General features: G+C 42.6%; 1 protein-coding gene across 5 annotated transcripts in view; it reads left to right on the forward strand.

The window, feature by feature from the left end:
* Positions 1-24591, forward strand: part of foxp2 (forkhead box P2) — a 137390-nt gene that overhangs the window by 100521 nt on the left and 12278 nt on the right. For 4 of the 5 annotated variants that reach the window (XM_049473410.1, XM_049473412.1, XM_049473414.1 and 1 more), the window contains 8 exons: positions 3983-4166; positions 5258-5471; positions 8055-8165; positions 16317-16404; positions 18728-18811; positions 22932-23142; positions 23984-24060; positions 24194-24295. In XM_049473410.1, coding sequence (XP_049329367.1) covers positions 3983-4166; positions 5258-5471; positions 8055-8165; positions 16317-16404; positions 18728-18811; positions 22932-23142; positions 23984-24060; positions 24194-24295 — 1071 coding nt within the window. The remainder of the gene's footprint in view (positions 1-3982; positions 4167-5257; positions 5472-8054; positions 8166-16316; positions 16405-18727; positions 18812-22931; positions 23143-23983; positions 24061-24193; positions 24296-24591) is intronic. The other variant, XM_049473413.1, reaches the window with a different exon arrangement.

Below are 24591 nucleotides of genomic sequence, written 5' to 3' on the forward strand. Positions count from 1 at the left end.
ACAAAAAAATCACAGTTTTTATGCATCTTGGCCTGTTCTCCTCCACCAGTCTTACACACTGCTTTTGGACTGCTTTATGCCTGCACTTCTGGTGTAAAATTTTAAGTTCCAAGTTCAGCTTGGTTTAATGGCTTGTGATCATCCATCTTCCTTTTGATTTTTCTCTTCCAGGTTTTTAAGTAATTTTCCCAGAGCTGTCCATACATATATATATATATATATATATGTATGTATATATTTAGAAACATATTATGTCAGAAATGTGAGGCTTCCATTACAGTTTTTCCTTTAATTAATAGTTTTGCTTAACTGAAAGGGTAGTCTGATTTCCTTCCAAATCAACAATTAGCAACATTTATGTAGAAAATAATATAAATAACTTTCTGTCCACTGTAGCTGTCATGTTTAGGTTATGGACGTTTTTTTAGATGAGCTTTAGATTCACTATTTCAGATTGTCAAAAGCTATTATAGACAAGCTGTGTGTCATGATATGACCATTTATAAGACTGATAAGAGAACATTATTGGGAAAAAAAGTTTGTCAAAAGTCTAACAGCAGGTTTTTGTTGTATATAAGCTGTAAAAACTGAATTAAGTATACAATAAATGGATGAAATGGAATGTGCCAATTTCTTGATACATCATTTTATTGGCCTTACAAATATTCTAACTTTTGCACTTTATCCTATCGTAACAACTTCAATATTTAAGCATTTGTTTGAAGTTTAACTCAATAGTTAAAGAACAGTACTTTGCTGTAACAAGTATAGAAAAATGCCTCAAGTGCAGCAGATCGAGATTAGCTTAAAAAAATGCTGCTGTATTTCTTTAACAGCAGAAAGTTCCAATCCTGTCCATCTTATTTGCTCAGCAGTAAAGCCAGTTCTGCTGACTCCGTGGAATGCTGGAAGGTGTCTCTCTCTCTCTTCTTTTGTGTTAAAGGAAACTTTATAGGGAGAGTCTATACAGACAGTGTGTTCTAATGGCTGCTAAGAAAGCTGGGTGCTGACAGGGCGAGCGCGGCGGACGGACGCGGGGCTTTGGCAGGTGTCAGGCTGGCGGAGGATACAGAGCGAGCGAACGTGCTGTTAAAGGCCCCGCGTAGCGCGGCGCGGGACAGGGTCCGCTGATTAATGAAGCACTGCTGCGGGTTCGGGCCGACGAGCCGAAAAAGTTAGACCACAACACGCTCATAAATCACGCTGACAGTCAGCTCGAAGAGCCGTCTGACTGACAGACAGAAAGACAGAGAGAGAGAGAGAAGTATAGAGAGAGACTCAGAGAGAGAGAGACACACAGAGGGACAGGCATCAAAAGCAGAGCGCAGTGGGAGGGGGGTGGGACAAATCCAAACAAAACGTGTTGAAGCAGTTAAATTGATCAGCTAGGTACGGCGCCCCCCCTACCTTTCCCCAGTCTTTTCCCGTGGCCCATTATGCAGGGCCTACAGGAAGCAGGCCTGACCTCCCGGAGGCTTTGTTTCTGTTTGGATTTGTGAATAGAATTTTCGCAGGCCTCCACCATCAAATATGGAATAGAAATTGCTCCCTTATTTCTCTCGAGACGCCGAGGCCAATCCACACAGCTTGCTCCATTATGCAGGCTGTTTTCCAGTGAGCGCTTCGCAAGTTTTTGCCCCCTCTCTATACCTCTTTTTCTCCACGCCCCCCACCTTGCTTCTTCTCCCTCCCTCCCTCTTCTCTCTCTCTCTTTCTCTTCCCTAAAACTAAAAGAGAAAGGTCTTCCTCAGCAGCAGCAGCAGCAGCGAGTGTGTCCGAGGCCAAAGCTGAAGTGTGATGTGTTGAAGGGCTCCTCTGGGGCCTGCTCTACTCTACTCGCTCTTGTAATTCCTGGCGAAAAAAAAAAAAAGCAAGAAAAAAAAAAACGGGAAGTTAGACTTTTCTCCTGTAATGGGGGTCCCTCTTTTTTGCCGCCTTTGACTGAGTACTTGGCTGTAATATATTCTGACAGCAGAACAGCAGCAGGAAAGAGAGAGAGAGAGAGAGAGCAGAACGCTGAGGCTTGCAGGGTGTCTGTGGAAACCCTGTGCTAGATCCCAGTTTACTAATAGACCTCTGGAGACCGTGCCCACACGTCCGCCGAGAACCAGAACTTCAGACGTCTTTAAAAACGAGCCCCAAACCCCCGGATATGAATTCAATTCACGGGACATAGAGACGTTATAACAGAGATAACAGTAAACTTGCAGTTTAAACACTGTTACCTTGGTAGACTTGAATGAATGCGAACGAATGCAAGGTTTTAGTGCAAGCACATCTCACAGGATGTTGAAACAGACAGTGTAAAGTGTAATGGTGTGAGAATATATATCCAAATGTAAAGTATTGCAATAGAGTTTGAAACCTGAATTGATTCCCAAAACAGTACTTGACTTTAATATATTATGTAATATATAGACAAATCTAAACTGGAAAATACTTCAAATCATAGGTCATAGAGATCTTGTATTACAGTATATTTTTCAATGAAACATTCAAAATACTGTTAAGTTTGTAGACTTTAGTACAAGCACAGCCCACACAGAGTTTTAGAGAAGAAACTGTATACTGATATACACTGCCTAGCTAATGAAAAAGTCGTCAAAAAAAAGGTCACACACTCTAATATTACGTTTGGCCGCCTTTAGCTTTAATTGAGGCACGCATTTGCTGTGCCATTGTTTCAGTAAAGCTTCCGCAATGTCCCAACATTTATTTTAGTCCAGTGTTGCATCCAGATCTTGCAGCATTGATGATGGTAGAGTCTGACTGCTGCCCAAAGCCTTCTCCATCCAGCACATCCCAAAGATTCTCAATGAGGTTAAGGGCTGGACTCTGTGGTGAACAATCTCAATCCATGTGTGAAAATGATGATCTCATGCTCCCTGAATCACTCTTTCACAATTTCAACCCTTGAATCCTGACATTTTCATCTTGGAAGTGAAGAAAAACCCATTGATGGAATAACCTGGTCTATATTCAGTATATTCAGGTAGTCAGCTGACCTCATTCTTTCAGCACATACTGTTGCTGAACCCAGACCTGCAGCAACTGCATTTAGTTAAATGATGTTAAATCAGCTTTGTCTTCAGAATCTGGTGTTCTGAATGCATGTAAAGCAAAACAGTCAACTTTCTGTTTTACTCAGGTGTAAAATAATGTGATTTATTGAATTCTAACGCCTGTATTTAAACACTTATGATACTATATTAACTAACTCCACAGATCGAGCCCAGTCTAGCCTAGAGTGAATGTACGAATTACACAGAAGCTTTTCACTCTAACTTGGCAACCTCTGTTTTAGTTTTTTAACCTCAATTTCTTAATTTATTGTTGTATTTTTGTGTGCGGAAAGGAAAACTGCCTCATCCTCTGTGGCTGTGCTTTGATCACACCGAATCTGCCTTGTTTTTCTGCTGTTGCCTGCCATTGCTGCTGTTGTTTTGTTGTTGTTGTTGTTGTTGTTTTGCTCTGGCTTATGCAAGAGGCAGACTAAGCTGGCGGTAAACAAGGCTTGGGGGAGGAAGGGGGGTGAGCTGGGGTCTGGCTGTTTTTACTCTGTGTCTCTCGCCCCCCCTTCCTCTCTCTCTCTCTTTCTCTCTCTTTCTTTTTCGCTCTCTCCCCCCCTGTAACCCCATAAGCTGTAATAGACCATTAGAAATGCAAGACAATTAACTATCAGCGACAGGGGGGAGGAGACTCACCCTTTAACCCACCCTCTCTCATATTATACACACTTATACAGACTCCCACAGGCACTGGGAAAGAGAGAGAGAGAGAGAAAGAGAAAAAGAGAGAGAGAGAGAGAAAGAGAAAGGAAGAGAGAGAGAGAAAAAAACAGTTCTAAGGTCATATGTGTGGCAAGCGAACACTTTCTTGTTAATGTGTGTGATTTGTGTATGTGCTTTATTTTGTGTGTGTGTGCTCACTCTTTCTTTCTCTCTCTCCCTCTCTCTCTCTCTCTCTCTCTCTCTCACTATAGCAACAGCAACAGCAGCAGCATCAGCAGCAGTTAGCGGCGCAGCAGCTGGTGTTTCAGCAGCAGCTCCTGCAGATGCAGCAGCTCCAGCAGCAGCAGCACCTGCTGAACATGCAGCGGCAGGGCCTGCTCTCTCTGCCCCCAGGCCCAGGACAGCCCACCCTGCAAGGACAGAGTCTACCACCAGGTAAAAGCCCCCTCACCTCCCTCCCCGCCTCCTCATGCAGCACTTCCTCCTGCGTCACGTGACTCACCCCTCACATGCTCTCTCGCTCTCTCACTTTCTCTCTGAGTCTCTGTCTGTCCATAGCTGTGTAGCTCTGCCATGCTCACCACTAACTCTCACTCACTCTCTCTCTCTCTCTCTCTCTCTCTCTTTTTCTCTTTCCCTATCCCTCCCTCTCTCCTTGTAATACAGCTCTCTTGATATTTATCTCCTCCTCCTCTTCTTCTTATTCTTCTTTCTCTCTTCTCTTGTTCCCCTCCTTCTCTCTCTCTCTCTCTTTCTCTTTTTTTCTGTATCTGTTTCTGTCTCTTCCCTCCCAGGGCTGGTCTCTGTGTCTGTGTATGCTTGTTGTTCTCTCTCTCTCTCTCTCTCTCTCCCTCTTTCTCTCTCTCTCCCCTCCTCCCTCTCTGGTGTTGTTGTTGTTGTTGTTTACTGCCTTGCAGTGCGAGCCCAGAGAGGAGAAGACGAGAGAGGAGCCGTTGCCATTTGCTTTTGCTGGGAATAAGCACCTGGTGCTACAGTGGTTACCAAAATGGCGCAGGATAACAATAGTGGCGAAATGGCTCTTAATTGCAGTGCTGTTGGAACGTTCTGGAGTAGAAGAGTTGTTGACTCAACTGAGGGATTACATGATGATATGATTTTGTAGACAGAAGCTTGTTTGTCAAGGTATAATCATGGCTAGATGAGTTCCCGCACCGCTGGCGGACTGGAGTCGAGTCTGGCGGGTTGGCACTTTTTGGATCCTGGATTTGGAGAGTGGAGAGCAAGCCCCGAGATGAGCTTCCAAACGGATCTCACCCCCATCTATCTGCAGATGCTTAAAACAGACAGTGGAGTTTTGGCAAGTTTGAATGGAGAGTGCTTGACTCAGCAAAACAGTGCAGGTCCATACGCTCTACTCTACTTCCAGTGCTTGTTTTAGCTGCTGTGGAAGAGCTGAGAGAGAGAGGAGCTGGCTGATGTTAGGCGGAGTGATCTCTTATTTGGCAGATCTTGACTAACCCTGATGTTTCTCTGTCTGTCTGTGTGTTCTTTGTATTTTTTCGCAGCCGGCCTGAGTCCGGCCGAGCTCCAGCAGCTGTGGAAGGATGTGACCAGCAGCCACACCATGGAGGATAACGGCATGAAGCACAGCGGCCTGGACCTCAGCACCACCAACACTTCCTCCACTACCTCCTCCACCACCTCCAAAGCTTCTCCACCCATCTCCCACCACCCCATCTCCAACGGCCAGTCCCCAGCCCTGAACAACCGCAGAGAGAGGTACATCCACCTGCACACAATGTGATGATGCTATGCTACGCTTTGCTATGCTATGCTTTGCATACACACAAACACGTTCGCACAAACACATGCACACGTTCCTTTTGGGCATACACTCAAAAATGCATAAACAGAGCATCTTATGTATGTATAAATACAACACATGTTCACAAAAACAAACCACAGGCGCCCGTTTAAACTCCTTTTTATGTGAAACACATCATCTGATGTGTGAAGAAGGCAAAAAAAAATAGAAGAAGAAGCTTGTGATGGTTGCGTGTGTCCCCATTTAGAACAAGAGAGACATATTTTTTTTCCTAAAGGGGGAGCATGATATTTTCTTGTTTGTTTGCTTGCTCATCAATACTTTATTAAAGTGCGTGTAATAATAGTCAAAACAAGGCAAACGCTCCCCGGGGACCTGAGGACTGTGAGCTTATTGAACAGACTGTCTACCACTTATATCAAAAGCGCTGGAGGTGCATCTCTCAGCAGCAGGCACAAACAGCTAACCTCACTGTACATTAAGTATTTAGCGCCTGCGTTTTCCTTTTGAAATTACCTCGCCCGTACGGCTTGTCATGTAAACAGAATACGTGATGCCGGCGTGGCATTTTCCTCGCTGTTTATCCGCGTGATGGTCCTTTTATTTGCAGCTCCGCCGGTGTAAAGCAGAGTTCTGCATTTCTGTCTACCATGCATTATTCACGCTCCTGCTGCCGCGCGAGCAACGTGTAGCTAGACGTCTAGACGTGAAGTTTGCCGGTGGTGGAGGTGTTGTGTTGTGTAATTGGTGTAAAGCAGATCCTATCTGAGTACATGTTATTAATGTTTAACAACACACAACTGACATGCAGCTTGTCATAGGACTTGGGACTTAGGACTTGTGGACATCCTGTCCCATGACTTTTGTCCTCATGTCCCATGGAACTTGCAGAACACTGCATTGACCTGAGGGATATGTGCTTGGGGACTGTTCGCATGGAAAGATCAAGCTAGATGAACAACCGCAGAGAGACAACCGCAAGTTAGACCTCAAATAATGCAAAGAAAACAAGTTCATATTCATAAAGTTTTAAGAGTTCAGAAATCAATATTTGGTGGAATAACCCTGGTTTTTAATCAGTTTTTATGCATCTTGGCATCATGTTCTCCTCCACCAGTCTTACACACTGCTTTTGGATAACTTTATGCCTTTACTCCTGTTGCAGAAATTCAAGCAGTTCAGCTTGGTTTGGTTATGCAGTATAACACCATATACACCTGACAGAATGTAATGGACTACAGAGTCTACATGACAATTCTTTGAACCCTAGGCTAATTATGTTGCTATTATAACTAATACAGAACTACTGTGAATCGTGGAGTTCCACAGGGTTCAAGTGTAGGGCCTATACAACTGTAAAGAACTGAAGTTTAGTTAAGTTTACATACAGCATCTACTAGGTAAAGAGCTGAACACAAAATTAGAGGTCATCTGGTGTACCACCCTGAAGTGCTTTGAAGTACCACTAATGGAACATGTACCACGATTCGAGATCCAGTGATGTAGTACACATGTGGATCTAGTGACACGAGTGTTGATCGAGCAATGTTAAATGCGTGGTCATCTTCAGAAATGGAATATTCATCCGCCATCCACTATCAGGTCTCACTCAAACTCCAAAAATTTACAATAATTCACATCGCCTTGCCATATGTATAGAAGTCTTCCCCTGAAAGAGAGAATAGCAGAATTAAACGCAGCAGGAGGGAAGTAATGGAGGAAACAGAGAACTCTCTTTTTGTGGTTAGGAGTGTCTCAAGGGCCCGCAGCCTCTCGTAATGATCGAGCACAGAGTATTGTCAAAGCTTACTAACGGGAGCCGATCGATGCAGGCAGAGCGTTGCAGTGTAAAACAGGCGGTGAGGTCTTTCTCACGCATGCACACACACACACACACATAGACACACACACATACACACAGTGGCCTGTTCTTCCTCTTAGGCCTGTATCCCAGCTCCAGTCTTTAGCTCTAGCTTTAGCTAGGTCTGAGGTGAGCTCGTAACTTCCTCTGGTGGCTTTTCACACCAGGCCGTGTCCTTAAAAACACCAGTTGTGCTACAAATTAATCTCCTGCTGAAAATTAAAGCACCGGCTGTGTTTTTCTCACTGTTTACACGAGTGGCCCATAATAGCTTTACAAGGTGAAAGTCGGCGGAAAAAATGTCGGCGGCTGATTTAGCTTGGCCGCGCGGCTGTTTCTCACACGTTGTTTGCTCCTCGGCTGCCCTCTGGATCAATGATCAGACAGTGGTGCCACGGCAGGGCCGTCTGCCTGCGTTTCCAGCCTTACCGAGCAGCTGCCACCACATCCGCCACCCCGTTAATGGCCTCTCCTCCCTTCGCTGGCCCTGCCAATTGAACCGTTCTGGAGAACAGAGCTGAATTGACCTACTTTGACCCGATTGTCACTGATTGTAACCTGACAGGCGCAAGCAGCCTCCAGCTATTGTACCTTTTGTAAGGAGATCCGACCCCACCCTCTCTCTCACTCTCTCTCTTTCTTTCTCTCTTTCTCTCTCTTTCTCTCTCTCTTACAGCTCGTTACATGAAGAGACCGGAGCGTCACATTCACATTCCCTTTATGGTCATGGAGTGTGCAAATGGCCTGGCTGTGAAAGTATCTGTGAGGACTTTGGACAGTTTTTGAAGTAGGTGTCCTTCATTGTGTGTAAAAGTTTGTGTGTGTGTTCCATTTACTTTGTCTGGAAATTTGTCTGTAATCCTTATATGTTGGTATCCTGCATCAATGATAAGATTTGAACAGCAAACACTAAATTATTACTTTAGTTATCACCAAAATTAAGGGTTGCAAATTAAAATCTTCACAGCTGCTCAAGCTTTGTGGTGTAAATGTTGAGTAGAGTAGAGTAGAGTAGAGTAGGCCCAACACATGCATCAAATGCAGAATGATCGGACCTGGATCAGTATTATACAGAAATATGTCTATGATCATCATCCCCAGTATATATCCCCATAGACATCAGCCTTCCCTCCCAATTATAGCTATTTCAATAACTGTTCATTAAAATGAATATTTAATAAAATAATCTGCAAAACGCACCTGAAGCGATTGGTGTTTTTAACACGCCCGTTGAAGAAGTTGAAAGATTTCACACTCAGTTGGAAAGTGTAACACTCAGGTAGTGATGCTCCAGACTGGGTTGCCATGTAGTCTGTCAGGCTGTCAGAGCCTGAGCGGCGGAATGACCAGGGATTTACACGAATTTAACGCGCCTCGTCCTCAGCCGCAGGAGAAGCGCGATGGGTTGGCGAAGAGTGCCAGCAGCAAATGGCAGCTTGTGTAGCCACGTTAGCCCCTCACAATGGGACACATTCAGTGTTGTCATGGCGCAGGCAATGGAGTGAAATGAACTCTTCATGCTCCATCAACAATTTAGTTAATTAGCTCATTTGTAATTGGTCTGCTTTGTTGCGGTGGATGTTAGTGGGGGCCATCAAAGGAGAAGGTGTTTGCCGTGCCGGAGATTACAGGTTATCACATTGCCACTCGGAGAAGAGTGCCTCAACGTCAAAGGAAAAGGAGATCTGTTCATTTGAATATTCTAATTAGGCTCATAATTAACTGTGAAATAATGATCTGGCACGCGTTATGTGGGTGTAAATGTCCACGTCATATCGCATAAACAGCATTTGAAAGTGGGGGACATTGTTTCTTTCTCTTTCTCTCTCTCTCTCTCTCTCTTTCTCTCTTTTTAACCAGCTTAAGAAGGGGAGTGGTCTCAGAAGTGTTCCACAAAACCAAGAGAGTCCACTCCATGCAGAGTGGAAGATTTAGAGGAGACTAATCACGAGGGCTCTTGTTAATTACAGAGGCTTTTGTCTAGGACTGCACCCCTCCTGAGTGAGCAGCCAGACATTTACAAGCTAGAAGTTTTAGAAATTGTAAAAGATTCTCATATATATATTTATATTGGGACAATGAAAGAAGGAATGAAAGAATTTATCCTGCTTTTGTTGGAGCAACTTTTTCTACTGCCCAGAGACAGATTTATACTATATTTTGGTGCATTGCAACGTGAGACACTATTAATATACAGCTCTGAAAAAAAAAATAAGAGACCACTTCAGTTTCTGAATCAGTTTCTCTGATTTTGCTATTTTTAGGTATATGTTTCAGTAAAAAGAACATTGTTGATTTATTCTCTAAACAACAAACAACATTTCTCCCAAATACCAAATAAAATAGATGGATGGATGGATGGATGGATGGATATCAAATAATAAAAAAAAAGAGTTCAGAAACCAATATTTGGTGGAATAACCCTGTTTTTTAATCACGGTTTCCATGCATCTTGGCATGTTCTCCTCCACCAGTCTTACACACTGCTTTTGGATTACTTTATGCCATTACTCCTGGGGCAAAGATTCAAGCAGTTCAGCTTGGTTTAATGGCTTGTGATCATCCCTCTTCCTCTTGATTGTATTCCAGAGGTTTTCAATTTGTTAAAATCAAAGAAACTCCTCATTTTTAGTTGGTCTCTTATTTTTTTTTTTTTCAGAGCTGTAAGTATGTTAATTTTTTTAAAGATGTCATCCTAAAAATCTGATTGATGTGGCTTGAATATATGTTAGACCCTTGCACGTTGACTGGCATTGATACTGTAGGTGCTTACCAGGTAATACCTCTACCAGCTTCCCTCCACTGTGCATGGAAGGCATTCTACTATTGATTTTGGAGCATTGCTGTCAGAACTTGAAATTGCTCATCCTATAAACTCTAAACAAAAGTATTTGGATGGCGCATAATCTTTCCACAGATTAACAACACCACTACTCTTATTTACTACTCTTATCTGAAAGCAGCATTTATTACAAGGGTGTCCACAAACATTTGGACAACGTATATGTGTCATGTCACAACATATATGTTCTGTCTTCTTCTTTTAATGCTGTATATAAGTTCTCTCTCGCCTCCTCTCTCTCTCTCTGTCTGACATTATATACAGTACGAGATCTGATCTCTGACTTGCTGAGCACAATTCACTATGAAATGAAGCTCAGAGACATGCATAGCACGAGCTAAAAAAAAAGAAAGAAAGAAAAGGCAAAAAAAAAGAAAAGGAGCGAAGATGAAGCTCTGAGCGTGACAGGCTGCATAGTAGGACACTGCCACAACAATCAGCATACAAACCAGCGTGTGTTTCAAGTGTGCAGCACTGAAACGAGGATAAGACTCCCCCGATCGTTCCCCGAGTCAGAGAGCTTTCCCGTACTGTAACCTGCGCGAGAACGCCCCCTCTTGCCCCCCAACAAAGCCGGCATGATCTGAGCCGGCGAGATGGCGGGTGTCGCTGTGCCTTGGAGGAGCTATTGTCGGTGTCAGAAAGAGGCTTTTAATGTTTTAGGATATGGCAGTCACTGCAGTGCTGCATCAGCCAGGTACACACGCCTAAAATGGTTTACATAAAATAGGTGTCAGAATCAAATGGCACCTTTGATGGGGGTTGAGGGGGGTAGGGGTTTGGTTGTGAGGGAAGGGGAGGATTGGAGGGGGGCTCGGCTTGTAGCTGGCAGTGAAGGAATCTGCGCCGTGCGTTTAGGATTCTTGTGTTGTGCTGCGGAGAAACTTGTCAAGATCAGCATTTAATAGCTCTTCAGTGTTCTTTTAAGTGTTTCTCACCTGCAGAGGTAGCCTAGAGGTACCTGGCACCTTACATTAGCTCTGAAGTTCAAATGGAATATTACTCTGTGTGTGTGTGTGTAGGTGTGTACGTGCATGTGCATGTGTGTGTATGTGTCACCTCAAGATATGTATATTTATGCATCACAGTATACATTATCCTGAGAGCTTCTTGTGGTGTGATTCAGGGCAACTTATTTGGGGAATATGTCAAATTAAAAAGAAAGGCATAATAAATTCATCCCCGCCCGAGTTGTGGATGCGAGCTTTCTCCATGCCGGCGACTTTATTATTATATAAGCTGCAGATTGCTGCCCTACTTCTCATATTGATTTCCTTTCACACGTTCGAGGAGAAAAGGGAGAGAAAGAGAGCGAAAGATAGCGCCGGCATGAAAGTTCTCTGTTTTTCGCTGCATATTTACAGAGTCTCTTTCAGAAGAACATTACGTCCTCCATAATCCCTAATCCCTCAGATTTGTATGGCATCTTCTTTTTTTTTTAAACTTGCCGATAATCTATTTTAGCTCTTAAGTGTTTTGTAGTTAGCTGATAGACATCATAGAGATCTGGGTCCAAAATCAAGGAAAACTGGATATTGGTGCTTGAAGAGGGCCAGTGCTATAATCCATGTAAATAAATTCAAAATCAGTTTACTCAGCGGCCATCTTTGCCAGGTTCTGATTTCTGTGAATGGAGAGAGACCAAATATTAGATTTCAAGGTCAAATTGGTCAAATTACAGGTTACTTTAATATCTACAATCACATCTGATCAAACCTCGTGAATAGTTTGGAGCTTTTGGCTCAGTTTAAATGGGGGCTTTTCCAGAGACATGAAGAAATCTGTCTCTGGTCAAAATATAAATGGGAATTTTGGTTAAAAATGGCCGGACATTGAACAGATTTTCCCAAAATGACTACTTTTCTGGCTTTCCCTGCTAGTGCCATTACACATTGTCACCCTCCACCATTCAGGGCAAACCCAGGAAGCTGATTGTCTCTTTTGAATGGTGTAAACAGACGTCATGCTGAGAACACCTATTTATAATTTAACCACTACCTGGCTGCTTTATTTTTTACAATGTCTCTGCCAGTATGCACCACTTTAAGCACAATGAGAACTTAATAACAGTTACAGTTATAGAGTGTCCTAACAGAAAGTCTACATTTAGGATGTATAGGGCAAAATCTACGATTTATCCTCACAAATAATAATAATAGGGAATTGTAAATTTGGCTATATAATAAATGGGCTTCTGAACATTTTTGTTTAATATGATCTATTATACTGTAGTAATACATTTTGGATTATCTAGCCAGGCTTAGCAAGACTTTTAATGCTACATTGGCCTACCAGTGTACCATTATTTAGTGTAAATAATCATTATAGGATGCTATCAGGATAACTGAATAATAATAAGTGCCATTTTCATTTTCACCTTAGAGAAAAGCTGCTGACAGAGTCCCTAATCGAGCCTTCCAGTGTTAAAGGCCTTTGTCCTTCAACATCCTGCCTTCTGTTCATATTCATTTGAGGGTCTTCAGCACCCTCAGACCAGAGGAAGTAGGAACCCAGACACCCGCTGCTAACCGGCTCGCTAATTAACGAAGCTGGTTGTAAGTCCAAGCCAGCAGGCAGCCTCTGGGTTGGCCCGTGTCCTGGTGCACAGGCGTCTGACTGGGGGTGGCCCAGCTCTTTGAAAGTGTGAGGGGTTTTTAAAGTGCTGCCTCTGCTGTCTTTGAATAGCAAATTGTTTAGCCAGCAATGGCTCCTGGACACGCTAGCCACATCTTTCATTGCTGTGACAAAATTTCATACTTTCAAACTTAAAGCCACCACCAAAAAAAAGTCACACTATTAGCTCATAATATTAGCTTTGATTGCTACACACATTCACTGTGGCATTATTTCAATCCAGTGCTGCATTTAATTTTTCACCAAGATCTTGCAGCAGCATTGATGATTGTAGAGTCTGACCAACCGCTGCACAAAGCAGCTCTTCTCCATCCAGCAAATTCCAAAGATTCTCAATGAGGTTAAGGTCTGGACTCTGTGGTGAACAATCCATTTGTAAGAATGATGATCTCATGAATCACTCCCTGAATCACTCTTTCACAATTCCAGCCCCATGAATCCTGGCCTTGTGATCTTGGAATATGCCCGTGACATCAGGGAAGAAAAAATCCATTGATGGAATAACCTGGTCTATATTCAGTATATTCAGGTAGTCAGCTGACCTCATTCTTTCAGCACATACTGTTGCTGAACCTAAACCTGCAGACCAACTGCAGCATCAACCCCACATCATTTACTTAGTTAAATACAGGTGGCGAGTTTTTTTGGGCCAGGCAGTGAACATTTCTGATAGAATTGAAAGACATTCCTTATTTAAAAGTATTTTCATGTGATGCATTACCAGTTTTATTTGGTTATATTGCAGCAAGCGACTGTTAAATCAGGGAAAGCACTAAAATGTGCAGAACTGGATGCCTTCCAGACCAGGATTGAGAAACATTGACCCAGCCACTACAGTTTTCACTGCCAAATATATAGATCTATATTGCCTTTGTCAAATGCCACTGTAGATAGGTATCCTCGTCGTTTTTTTTTTCCTTTTGCTCCTGCCAGTGGTACTAATGTTATGGTTGATTGCGGTATGTGTGCAATTATCTCTGTTCAAACTACACCAGATCAGATAGATAGGTGTTTTTGGTGAGTGTTGATAGTAGTATATTTGCTATATTTGTATTTCTGAAGCACACAAAGCTAAATGCTGATCTCAGCCACCTATCCAGTCCATCAGTCAGTCAGTTCAGCTTTCTGCTCTCTGTCACTCTGGTTGGCTGGATTGCTCCTGCCAGTCTTTGTTTTTTTTTGTTTTGTTTTTTTTTTCTTTCATCGAGCCCAGACCCATCACACCTCTTATTCACCTTCTCAAAACAAAAATCAATATGCCTATAAAGTGACCCATAAATTACAGACGGCTGCAGAGATGTTTGTTCAGGAGCTGTCTTGGTGAAGGCTCTCCTCACCCCTCTGTTTGAACTGAGCCCATTGCCTCTGCCTCATTAAGAGATATTGGTGACTCCATCTAACCCCAATCTCTCTCTCTCTCTTTCTGTCTCTCTCTCTCTCTTTTTTTCTTTGTCTCTCTCCCTTCTCTTCCTTCCCTTCTTTCTTCTATTACTCTGTCCATCTATCTCTTTTCTTTATCTAGCTCTCTGCCTTCCTTATGTCTTTTGCTTTGATTATCACCCCCCTCTCCAGTAGTAACATAGTAATCTATATGAACTGCCTTAGTTAAGTGGCCAGTGCTCACCATTCCTCACTATTCAGTCCTCACCAGTGAAATCTCTCACCACACTGACCACAGCGCACAAGCCTCGCACCCAATTTTTCTGACGATTAAAAAAAAGAAAGGCCGGAACAAAGATTAAATCTAGATGGCTGATGATGAGTAAAGGGATAAGATGTTTTTTTTTTCCGAAGCCGTCTTTGGGGAGAGCGGAGCAAGGCGCCTGGCCCTTTTGAAGCAGCTGTAATTTATGACATCCTCCATACATCAAGTGCGTAAGATAGCATTATGAGCATTGAAATGAAAAGGGTATTTGCAACATTAGTTCCCCTCTTCCCTGCGAGGGACGTGATTAAATGATTAATGAAATGCCCCTTTGCATGCGCATTCTGAAACAGCAATTAGGCACGGACTGGAGGAAGCCACCAACTCTCTCTCTCTCTTTCTCTCTCTCACTCTCTCCAGTCTTTTCTCTCTCTCTTTTTCTTTCTCTCTCTCTCTCTCTCTCTGTGTCTCTTGCTCTGTCTTTTTTTTTTAAGCTATCTCGTTCTTGATTTATAATGGAGAATATCTGAGCATTAGACCTGAAATGGTTACAAAAGCAGAAACGACCATGATAAAATGAAATGATTTAAATGTGCATGGCTGTAATTGAAAGGTAGTGGAGCTATTGTGCTCTTGGATGCCCTCCGCTTTGATTGGCGTGTTTTGGGAGGGTTATGAATACGTTGTTATTTTGCATATTGCACATAAACAATAGAGTGCTGGAAATGAATAGGGAAAATGCATAGCAGCAGTGTGTGTGTGTGTTTGTGTGTGTGTGTGTGTGTGTGTCTGTGTGTGCCTGCATATATGTGTGTCCGTGTGTGTGTTGTGTGTGTGTGTGTGTGATTTAAGCTCACTCTAATGCACTGGAGGCTGTACTGTAAATGATCATTGAAGGGTCTGCAAGCTAACCTATAATTACAGGAAAGAAAGTGGCAGCTTTGGCATTTCATAACCATGTCTCCTCAAAGAGTGCTTTGTGGGTTTGTCACCAATGATAATTTAGATAGAGGCTCATTACCGAACATCACAACACTTTTAAAAACCTTTTCGCCTCCGTGCGTTCACTGGGAATAAAGGTCTATTTTAATGGCGAGCCTCTTTTGTGTCCTGCAGACAAAATCCAATCAAGGAAAACCGTCATTGACTGCTTTTGCCGAGTCTGCTGTGCGTTTCTTTTTTTTTTTTTATTCTAATGAAGGGATGAGTAGATACATTTAATACGTTGGCTGAATAATGCACTCTTCATAGGAGACACTTTTTAAATGTTATTCAAGTTAAATTGCGTTTATTGTTTTCCATAAATGAAGAGGAAAAACACTCTGCCTTGCCTTTTGTGCGCCACCATCCCTCATCCCTCATAAACTGAGCCGGAGCCGCTGTGCGCAGGACTCTTGATTTAGATGACAGTGCCCCTATTGTAATGTTAAACACTGGCTTTCAGTACCCCACAGAGAACTCTAACAGATAGGGAGGGTGATGTTTTTTTGTTTGTTTTTTGTTTTATTCAAGAAGGCTAATACCAGATGCCCCAGTAATAAAGGATTGAAACATTTCTGAAGATGATTTAAAATAACAACAGCTTGTTTGAAGTATGCTGTCTTGGCAAGTACAAACCAGAGATAACTAGAGGATATTAATAATGATTATGATTATAGCTATTAATATATAATATAGAAAATGGAAAGAACTGGTGGTTCATCTAAAAGTCTTCATTGACCGATTGTGAGAGTGTAAGTGAGTGTGTGTGTGTGTGTTTGGGAGATGTTTGATATTTAAAACAGGACTGTTTTTGTTTTTTCTCTGTTTTTTTTTAGGCACCTTAACAATGAGCATGCTCTAGACGACCGGAGCACGGCACAGTGCCGGGTCCAGATGCAGGTGGTACAGCAGCTAGAGATACAGGTACTGTACACCACTTAACTCCACACTCAATCAACATGCTCACCACATCTACACAATCCAGTCTACTCCAGACTGTTCATCTTATGTGTGCTTTGTTTTTTTTTTCTTTTTCTATATTATTCTTTCCAAACACCTGATATTGAATGCATATATGATTGTTGGCATTCAATAATGTTTATTTTATCTCCATTTTTGCCAGATTTCTCTTTGAGACAGAATGTATATATATTTTTTATAAATATTTATATGTTATCATAATTCCATGATGAATGGACCAATAGAAATGCTCCAAAATGTCTTGAAATCAAATATTAAATAGTTTTACATTGCTTTTCATTTAAAATTAAGCTTTTGTTTCTTATCTTTTTCCTGTAAAGTTGCCGTATTAGAGATTTTGATTATCATGGCAATTGTTTAGCGTTGGTAAAAACCAACGCGACCAGGAGCACGAAGACCCAGCAAGAGTCGTCACTGGCATTTTTTAATTGAATTAGGATTTGTGCTTATTTTCTATCCCGTCCAATTAATATGCACACATCTAGGGCTGGTTGGTGTTAATTAAATGCACTTTGCACCTGAAGGAAGCTCTAAAGAGGGCCACTATTTTCAGGAGGTGGAGCGTGACCTTATTAAGGAGTCACGCTGGCAAGATAATGAGTGCAGTGATTGAAGGACGTTATTACTCAGCACTGTGGCCAGCCTCTCCTGCCAGCAGCGCGCCGGCTTCGTCTTCACACCCCTGTTTGCCCCGGTGCAGCTAGCCCGGGGAATGGAACGGGGGTCACCTGGACACTAGAGCTCAGTCGGGATTGAAAATCAGGCTTTGTTTGATAGTAATTGCTGTTTATGTGGGTAATAAGCGTAAACTTATTGCAAATAATTACAATTACAGGTTTAAAATGGATTGATTAAAGGTTTTAAGCTGATCTGTTGGGTTTTTTTGTTTTGTTTTTTGTTTAAGCTTGGAAACTGTTCAGAAAAATGCAGTTTATTTCCATGTATTTCCCTCCATTCAGCCCATTCAGTCTTTGTAGTTCTCAGACTGAGGCCTAAACCCCTGTGATGCCTGTCTGAACGGAAGCCAAGCGTTGCTCGCAACCTTTAAAGGTTTTTCCGCTCTGCGACTCTATCCCTATTTATTTGTTGGGCTCTTGAATCCGAACAATGAATAATTCTTGTTTATATGTAAAATAACAAAAGTCCACCACCTTCTCTTTTCTTTTTTTTTTGCTCGTATTTCCGAGCGTACCCTGAGACCACGGAGGCGCCGACCCCCGTGCTTACACTGTGACCAATTACAGCAGTGTTGCTGTTTTCCGTCTTGCTTTTTTTCTCTCTCTCTGCTACTCCGTTTCTTTTTTCATCCCTCCGTCAGTGGTAATGAGGCCCGCTTCAGAGTGGGTTACGCCGACTCCGTGGCGGAGTTCAGCGTGTGTGTGCACGGTCGCGGGCTGGTCTCTGTCACTCGCCGTGAGCGAGATTGATGATAGAGGATCGCCGGGGCACTAACTGGACCTCGGAGGGACCGGGCAGAGGCAGAGGAGGCGGGGCTTGGCTGGCACTCTGTTTGTGGGACCCCTTCACCTCTTGGCAGCTGCTGGCTCCAGTCCAGCCCTAACAGTGTCCACAGGACTTTGACTAGACGCCCAGGACCCTCTAATTTATGGCCTGAGTAGCTTGTTACTGTCAAAGCATCGCTGACCTAAATTCTGCTATTGACAAAAAGATGAAGTGCTATTTGTTTTCCCTGACCTCTTCGCACCACCACCACCACCAACCACTGCTCACAGGGAATGGTTCTCTTCTCCTCTTCATACGAGTCTTCCTTTTGCTGTGTTTTTTTCCCCTGTGTTTCTTTCCTTTCCCTTTTAGTTCTCACTCTTTCTCTCTCTCTTTTTTCTTCTTATCTCTTTTTCTATGTGTGAGGTCTTTCACTTACATTTTGTCCTTTTTGAATTTTCCAATTTTGAGAATTTTTTTAATTTAATTTCAATTTTTACTCTCTCTCTCTTTCTCTCTCTTAAGTTCTTTCTTTTTACCTTTCTCTATCTCTCTCTATCTCACACTCTGTCTTTGAAGCAGGCTTTAAGAAAGCCAGACATATGGGCATATGCAGGATTCATTACAACCAGACAAGCTCAATAACAAGATGTATTACTGTGGTAGTCTGGGGAAAATCGCTCATTTCTAAAACCGCTATGTTTTCTTTTCTCTCTCTCCCTCTCTCTCTCTCTCTCTCTCTCTCTCTCTCTCTCTCTCTCACTCTTTCTTTCTCTCTCCCCCTCTCTCCCCTCCCTCTCTCTCCCACTCTTTCTCTTAACAGCTTTCTAAAGAACGTGAGCGTCTTCAGGCAATGATGGCCCACTTGCACATGCGGCCCTCGGAGCCCAAGCCATCTCCCAAACCGGTGAGTGCATATTGCTCCACATACGGTAAACAGGGCGACAGGGCAGCAAATGAGCTCTCTAAACGCCACTGTTTAACAGCGCTGAGAGAGAGCGCGAGAGAGAGAGAGAGCGATAGCGGACGACGAGAGAATGGGATTTGTAATGCCAGGTTTCGCTGCTCCCCATCAGCGACGACTAGGGGGAGACTCCGACGACGGCGAGTGCATTAAATCATACCCCCGATCCGAGCCAAAAAAGGCCCAGCCATTACGGCCTGATGGCTTTAATACCGCAAACAACCTGTTGGCCAGCAGAAGCTGTTAAGCTCTGTGACCGGAGAACACTTAAAGGAGCCGGAGACAACAGCCAGACACTGCATTCTGAAAACAAACAACTCTAATGATAGATGGAGGCTGGAGAAGATGATGTGAAATGAAATAACCAGCAATCGGTAAACAATCTGAGGGATAGCTAGTCTACCCAAGAGAAGATGATGATGCTGAATGCTGAATCAGAAATAAGGAGAAACAATAGGAAAAAAGACCTCAAGTCCTCATTTTTCCTACATATTTAAAAAAAGCAAAAAAAAAAAAAAAAATAGAAAATATAGTTCCCGGTAAACAAATAGACAAATTGTTTACAAATAGGCGTGAGAGGCAAAAAATAATATATCTAAATATTTGTGTCTCAATTATTTATCCCACGTTCAATATTTAGCAGAGGAACGCATAGTGTGTTTTTGCTGCTTAGTAAGTGCCTAATTTCAATGGCATAATTTTCCTCATCACCTCCCACCATATAAAACAGATAATCACAAGATAGAATAATTATCCTCCTGTAGATCCGCCAGGAATCGGGCCGCTCCCCTCTGCCAATTTATTATTCAATCTCCCCTTTTTAATCTTCAAAACTCCAGCAGCTTGGTTACATCTACACTAATAAAGAATTTCAGCCTGTAATCCAATACTGCATATGAATGAATAATATTAATGAAGTATTACATTACATAAACCACACATGAAAGGGCTGCTAATTGCATTTGATGGCGAGCAATTAATGGCAGATTTTTAAATGAGCGATGATGGCCTCAGTTTTTTCCTACTTTCCTTCTTTTGTCTGTAAGTGTGTGTGTGTGTGTGTATGAGAGAGAGAGAGAGAGAGTGTGTGTGTCTGTGTGTCTGTGTCTGTGTGAGTGCGTCTGTGTGCATCTGCATTTTTCTTTTTGTGTGTATGTGTATGTGCGTATGTGTGTGTGTGCAGCTCTTTGCAGCTGCGTGCACGCTGCACGCGATCGTACTTGATATTTTCAATTTCACTGGAGTAAAGAGAACATGTATCCTACACGCCATATCCACCCAAAACTATGTACTACACAAAAGAGGAGAGGTAATAGATATCATGGCACGGATTTCCGCCCTCGCATGCGTCGGGCTGAGAGGAAGGCAGCCCACACATTTGATAAATATTAATAGTGTGAATTTATTAACGCGGCGAAATGAGCCCTGTTGGTTCATCACGCCACCCTTAACAGCTATCAGTAACCCAACACAAGGTGCTGACACACTGTCTATTATATGACCCCATTTACGCCCTGAATGGCACTTCATTAAATGTTACCTTTTGGCCATGCCATGGATGGCTGAAAATCAAAGTTACCAGGACTGCAAGTCCTGAATAATGAGGATTTTTTTCCTCCTTCTCTCTCTCTCTCTCTCTCTCTCTTGCTCTCTCTCTCTCTCCCTCTCTCTCAGCCAACCTTGAATATATATTCAGATGAGCGGAGGTGGCAAAGTGCTCATCCCTGCCTCTCATTCGCTCCTGCTCAGTTAGGCTTTAATAAATTCCATTTTGCAAATACGGGATTGTGTGCCTGCAAACATGTTACGCTTGTTGCCGTAACCAGGTGAAGAGAGAGGGGAAGAAAATCTTGTCTTAACACTATAAATATACATGCCACACACACACACACACACGTTCTCACTCACTCTTGATAAGATTTATTATGAAGTGCCTTTTTTGCAGTGTTTGACAGTGTATCAGAAGCCTTTGTTGGTCCAAATGTAGAACAAGTAGCACATAATTACTGGTTGATATTGTGGTTTTACGCCGTGCAGTCTGCAGCTGTGGGGGATTAAGAGGGAGGCTCTTCAAAGCATCGGCCCGTTGCCTTGACCTGACCTCGGCTGAATTATATGGAGATTCCTGCATTATACACATCAGTGGAGTGCTCTACTCTTGGAGGAATACCACAAAGATAGATATACAACTGCATGTTTTTCAACCGTGTTTAGAATGTCACGCCCATTACAGTAAACAACGCAGAGTGAATCCTGTGGCAGTGCTGTTTTTTAAAGCAGCATCACACCATATATATATATTTTTTTTTTTAAGAATTGCAAAGAAACTAAATTCACTTCATAGCAAAAAATACATAGTCACCATTCGGGGCAGGGCAATTATTGAAAAGATTTTTAAAAATAATATTTTTTTGCATAATTTTGTTTAAAATTTTTATGCCATTTTCTCCCAATTTACACAGTCAAAAACCAAACCCACTCGTTTGGACTTCCCCTATCATTAGTGATGCCCCAACACCAGGAGGGTATAGACTAGCACATGTCACATACATGTGAAGTCAGCCTGCTGATGCAGCATTGCCGAGTAGCATCACAGATACATCAGCTCACAAACGCCTCATGCTGATCGACATCATCCTTTGGAATGATGCAGGGAGAGAGCACCATCTACTATACCCACCCAGAGAGAGCAAACACAAGCGTGCTCTCTCGGGGCTCCGGTAGCCGATGGCAAGCTAAATGAGCGGGATTCGAACCAGCGATTTCCCGATCGCAGTGGCAGCGCCTTAGTCTGCTGGACCAAATAAAATAGACAAACTGTTTACAAATAGGTGTGCCCCCGAAAATCACAATCTAATGTAATCAAGATGACCAGCATATTTATGTAACACAATGACACTTGACCCCACCCCATCCAGCCGACAACATACTCTACAACGTACTATATGGAAAAAACTCAAACACCAGGCCAACCAAGCAACTCAGGTGGTTAACAGGCAGCTGGTACCAAAGGAAATTTAAATTGATATAACTATAAAATCATCGTATTTGAGGTGACATTTTCAACTAATTGTGATGCGTATTTGAGATCATATGACCCAGCACTGGTCATTGTTAAAGTTCAAAGGATCAAAGATGTAGAAACAGCTTCTTAGCGAAGGTGCCGTGTCCCTCTAGTGGAGTAATACATTTCCTTGCTTGGGCCCCTTTCCATTGCCATTGTCTCATTATCGTTAAGTAGAGTTATAATTATCAATTGCGAAAGCATCCAGCTGTGTGCCGATGGGCAACCTGACATTTCACACAATATATCAACACATGCCACAGCTGATAGTTGATGCCTGACTCGCACTGCCATTTCTGCTTGTCTTTCCATTCAGACCAGTTTAGGATTCCACTGTCCAATTCACAATTAAAGCAAATTGGGTTTGAATATGTAATGATGTCATTACCATTCCCACGAATTAGCAGCGAGGACTAAAGGTCAGGGGGGAATTTTCCAGGTGGTTGATTCATATAATTTTTGAAAACATTAACACAGAAGTGAAGGAAGAAAGAAAAAAAGTTAGGTGGGAGATGATGATGCCTCTCAGAATGATGTGTAGTGTTTGGGTTTTGAATACTGATAGAGAGAGAAGGAGGGAGGTTAGTCTAGGCTTTCAATCCAGATGGGTTGAAAAAAAACAACAGAAAAAAACAACAGGCAACTCTCTATCTCTCTCTCTCTCTCTCACGCACACACACACACACACACACACATACTCATACTTGTACACACTCCTACATATGCTAGAAGCTCTTGTTGGATGGTGATGGGTTGGGATAACACAAAGGATGATCATTAGATAATCTTTAACAGCATGCTCTAATTAGAATTCTTATGATACAATTTCATCCTGTAATTAGTGGAGATTGGCTGTTTCCTCTGCAGCTTATTAGTGGAAACACAGCTGTACAACTGAATCTGTTCTTGTTTGTCTGAGTCCTTAAACCTCTCTCTCTCTCTCTCTCTCTCTCTCTCTTTCTCTTTCGGTCTCCTCCCCTTTCTTCTCTCCCTCATCAGTTAAATCTAGTCTCCAGCATCACCATGTCGAAGAACCTGCCGTCAGCTTCTCCCCCAAACCTGCCCCAGACCCCCACCACCCCCACGGCCCCCGTCACACCGCTGAGCCAGATGCCCCAGGTGCCCTCCGTCCTGAGCCCTGCCAGCGTCCCCAGCATGGGCGCAATGCGCAGACGCCACTCCGACAAATACTCCATGCCCTTGTCCTCAGGTATGCACACACACACACACAGAAAAACACATAGAAAAACATACAGTCAGTGCTGCTTTATATACACCACCCGAAAAATCCCCTGAACGCTGAATGAATGGACCGACAGAAACGGTCCACAATTATGGAACACGAATTAAATTTCATGACTTTAACATGCATTAAAAAGTTCACAGCGTATTTTCCAACAGCGGCAGTAAATTAGTGTTCCTGTACTAAAACTTCATGTTTGAATACACACAGCCAACACATTACACACATTACTTCCTGCATCCCTGCATGCTGTTTTCCTGCAATTGGAAGCAGCAGCACTCAGATGAAAGGCCTTTATTCCATTCCTTTCCGTCCTTCCCTGCAAATGAGACAAATATCACACTGTACATCAGCGCATCAATATTTAATGAACGTTAATTACAGTCAAATAGGAAACGATACAATATTCATCACATATTAGATGGCTATTTGTATTAAGCAGCGCGTATGTTAAAACTCTGCTCTGTTTGATGTTTGTATTTACTGGTCTTGTGCAGTTGCACATGGGGGTGCATGAATTATTCAGATACATACAAAATATCTACACAGGCTCTAATTTCACGCATGTGTTAATGTTTAAGATTTCTCTCGAGAGAGATTAATTAAAAATGCATTTTGTTGGACATGTAAAATGCTGATTTGACGTGCACCCCCCACTTTCGTCTTTCTCTACCCCTCTTTTTTAATTTCATTGAATCCTAAGTGAATTCATCTCCTTGTGGAGTTTAGCATTTAGCAATTATTCCAAGTGATGACTATGTACTTATTTATATTTATGTGTTCTTCACTTATTTTCCTTCTTGTGCAGAGATAGCCCCAAACTATGAATTTTATAAGAACGCTGATGTCCGACCACCATTTACGTATGCAACGCTCATCAGGCAGGTGAGTGAGGAAATAAATTAGCTTTTGCCTGATTAGATTAGAATTAATTGCTGCTTGAATTAACACTGTAGCAGGGTGAGAGTGGCTAAACGGCCTGGTTAGTAAAGCATTATTTGATGGCGTCTTGTTTCAGGCTATCATGGATTCGAAAGACATGCAGTTAACGCTTAATGAAATCTACAGCTGGTTCACGCGTACCTTCGCCTACTTCAGACGCAATGCCGCCACTTGGAAGGTAAGGTCCCTGTTTCTCTTTTTTTTTTTTATCACTTTCCTCTCCCTCTCCCTCCTTATGCTGTTCGTTGGATAGCAGGAGACAGAGGCCCAGAAGGGACATTTATTTACTTGACACGAATAGATTAGTATCGCGCTCCCCTCTTTTTAACCTGCCTCTTGAAAAAAAAAAAAAAGTGAAATTTCTCTCCCTCTCTTTCTCTTTCTCTCTAGAAAAATGACAAGTGAAAGAATAATTCGGCCTCTGATATCGCTTTCTAATTTGGTGCAATTAATAGCTGAGGCTTGGCGGGGAGG

This window comes from Astyanax mexicanus, chromosome 2 (genome assembly GCF_023375975.1).
Source record: "Astyanax mexicanus isolate ESR-SI-001 chromosome 2, AstMex3_surface, whole genome shotgun sequence".
Lineage (NCBI taxonomy): Eukaryota > Metazoa > Chordata > Actinopteri > Characiformes > Acestrorhamphidae > Astyanax > Astyanax mexicanus.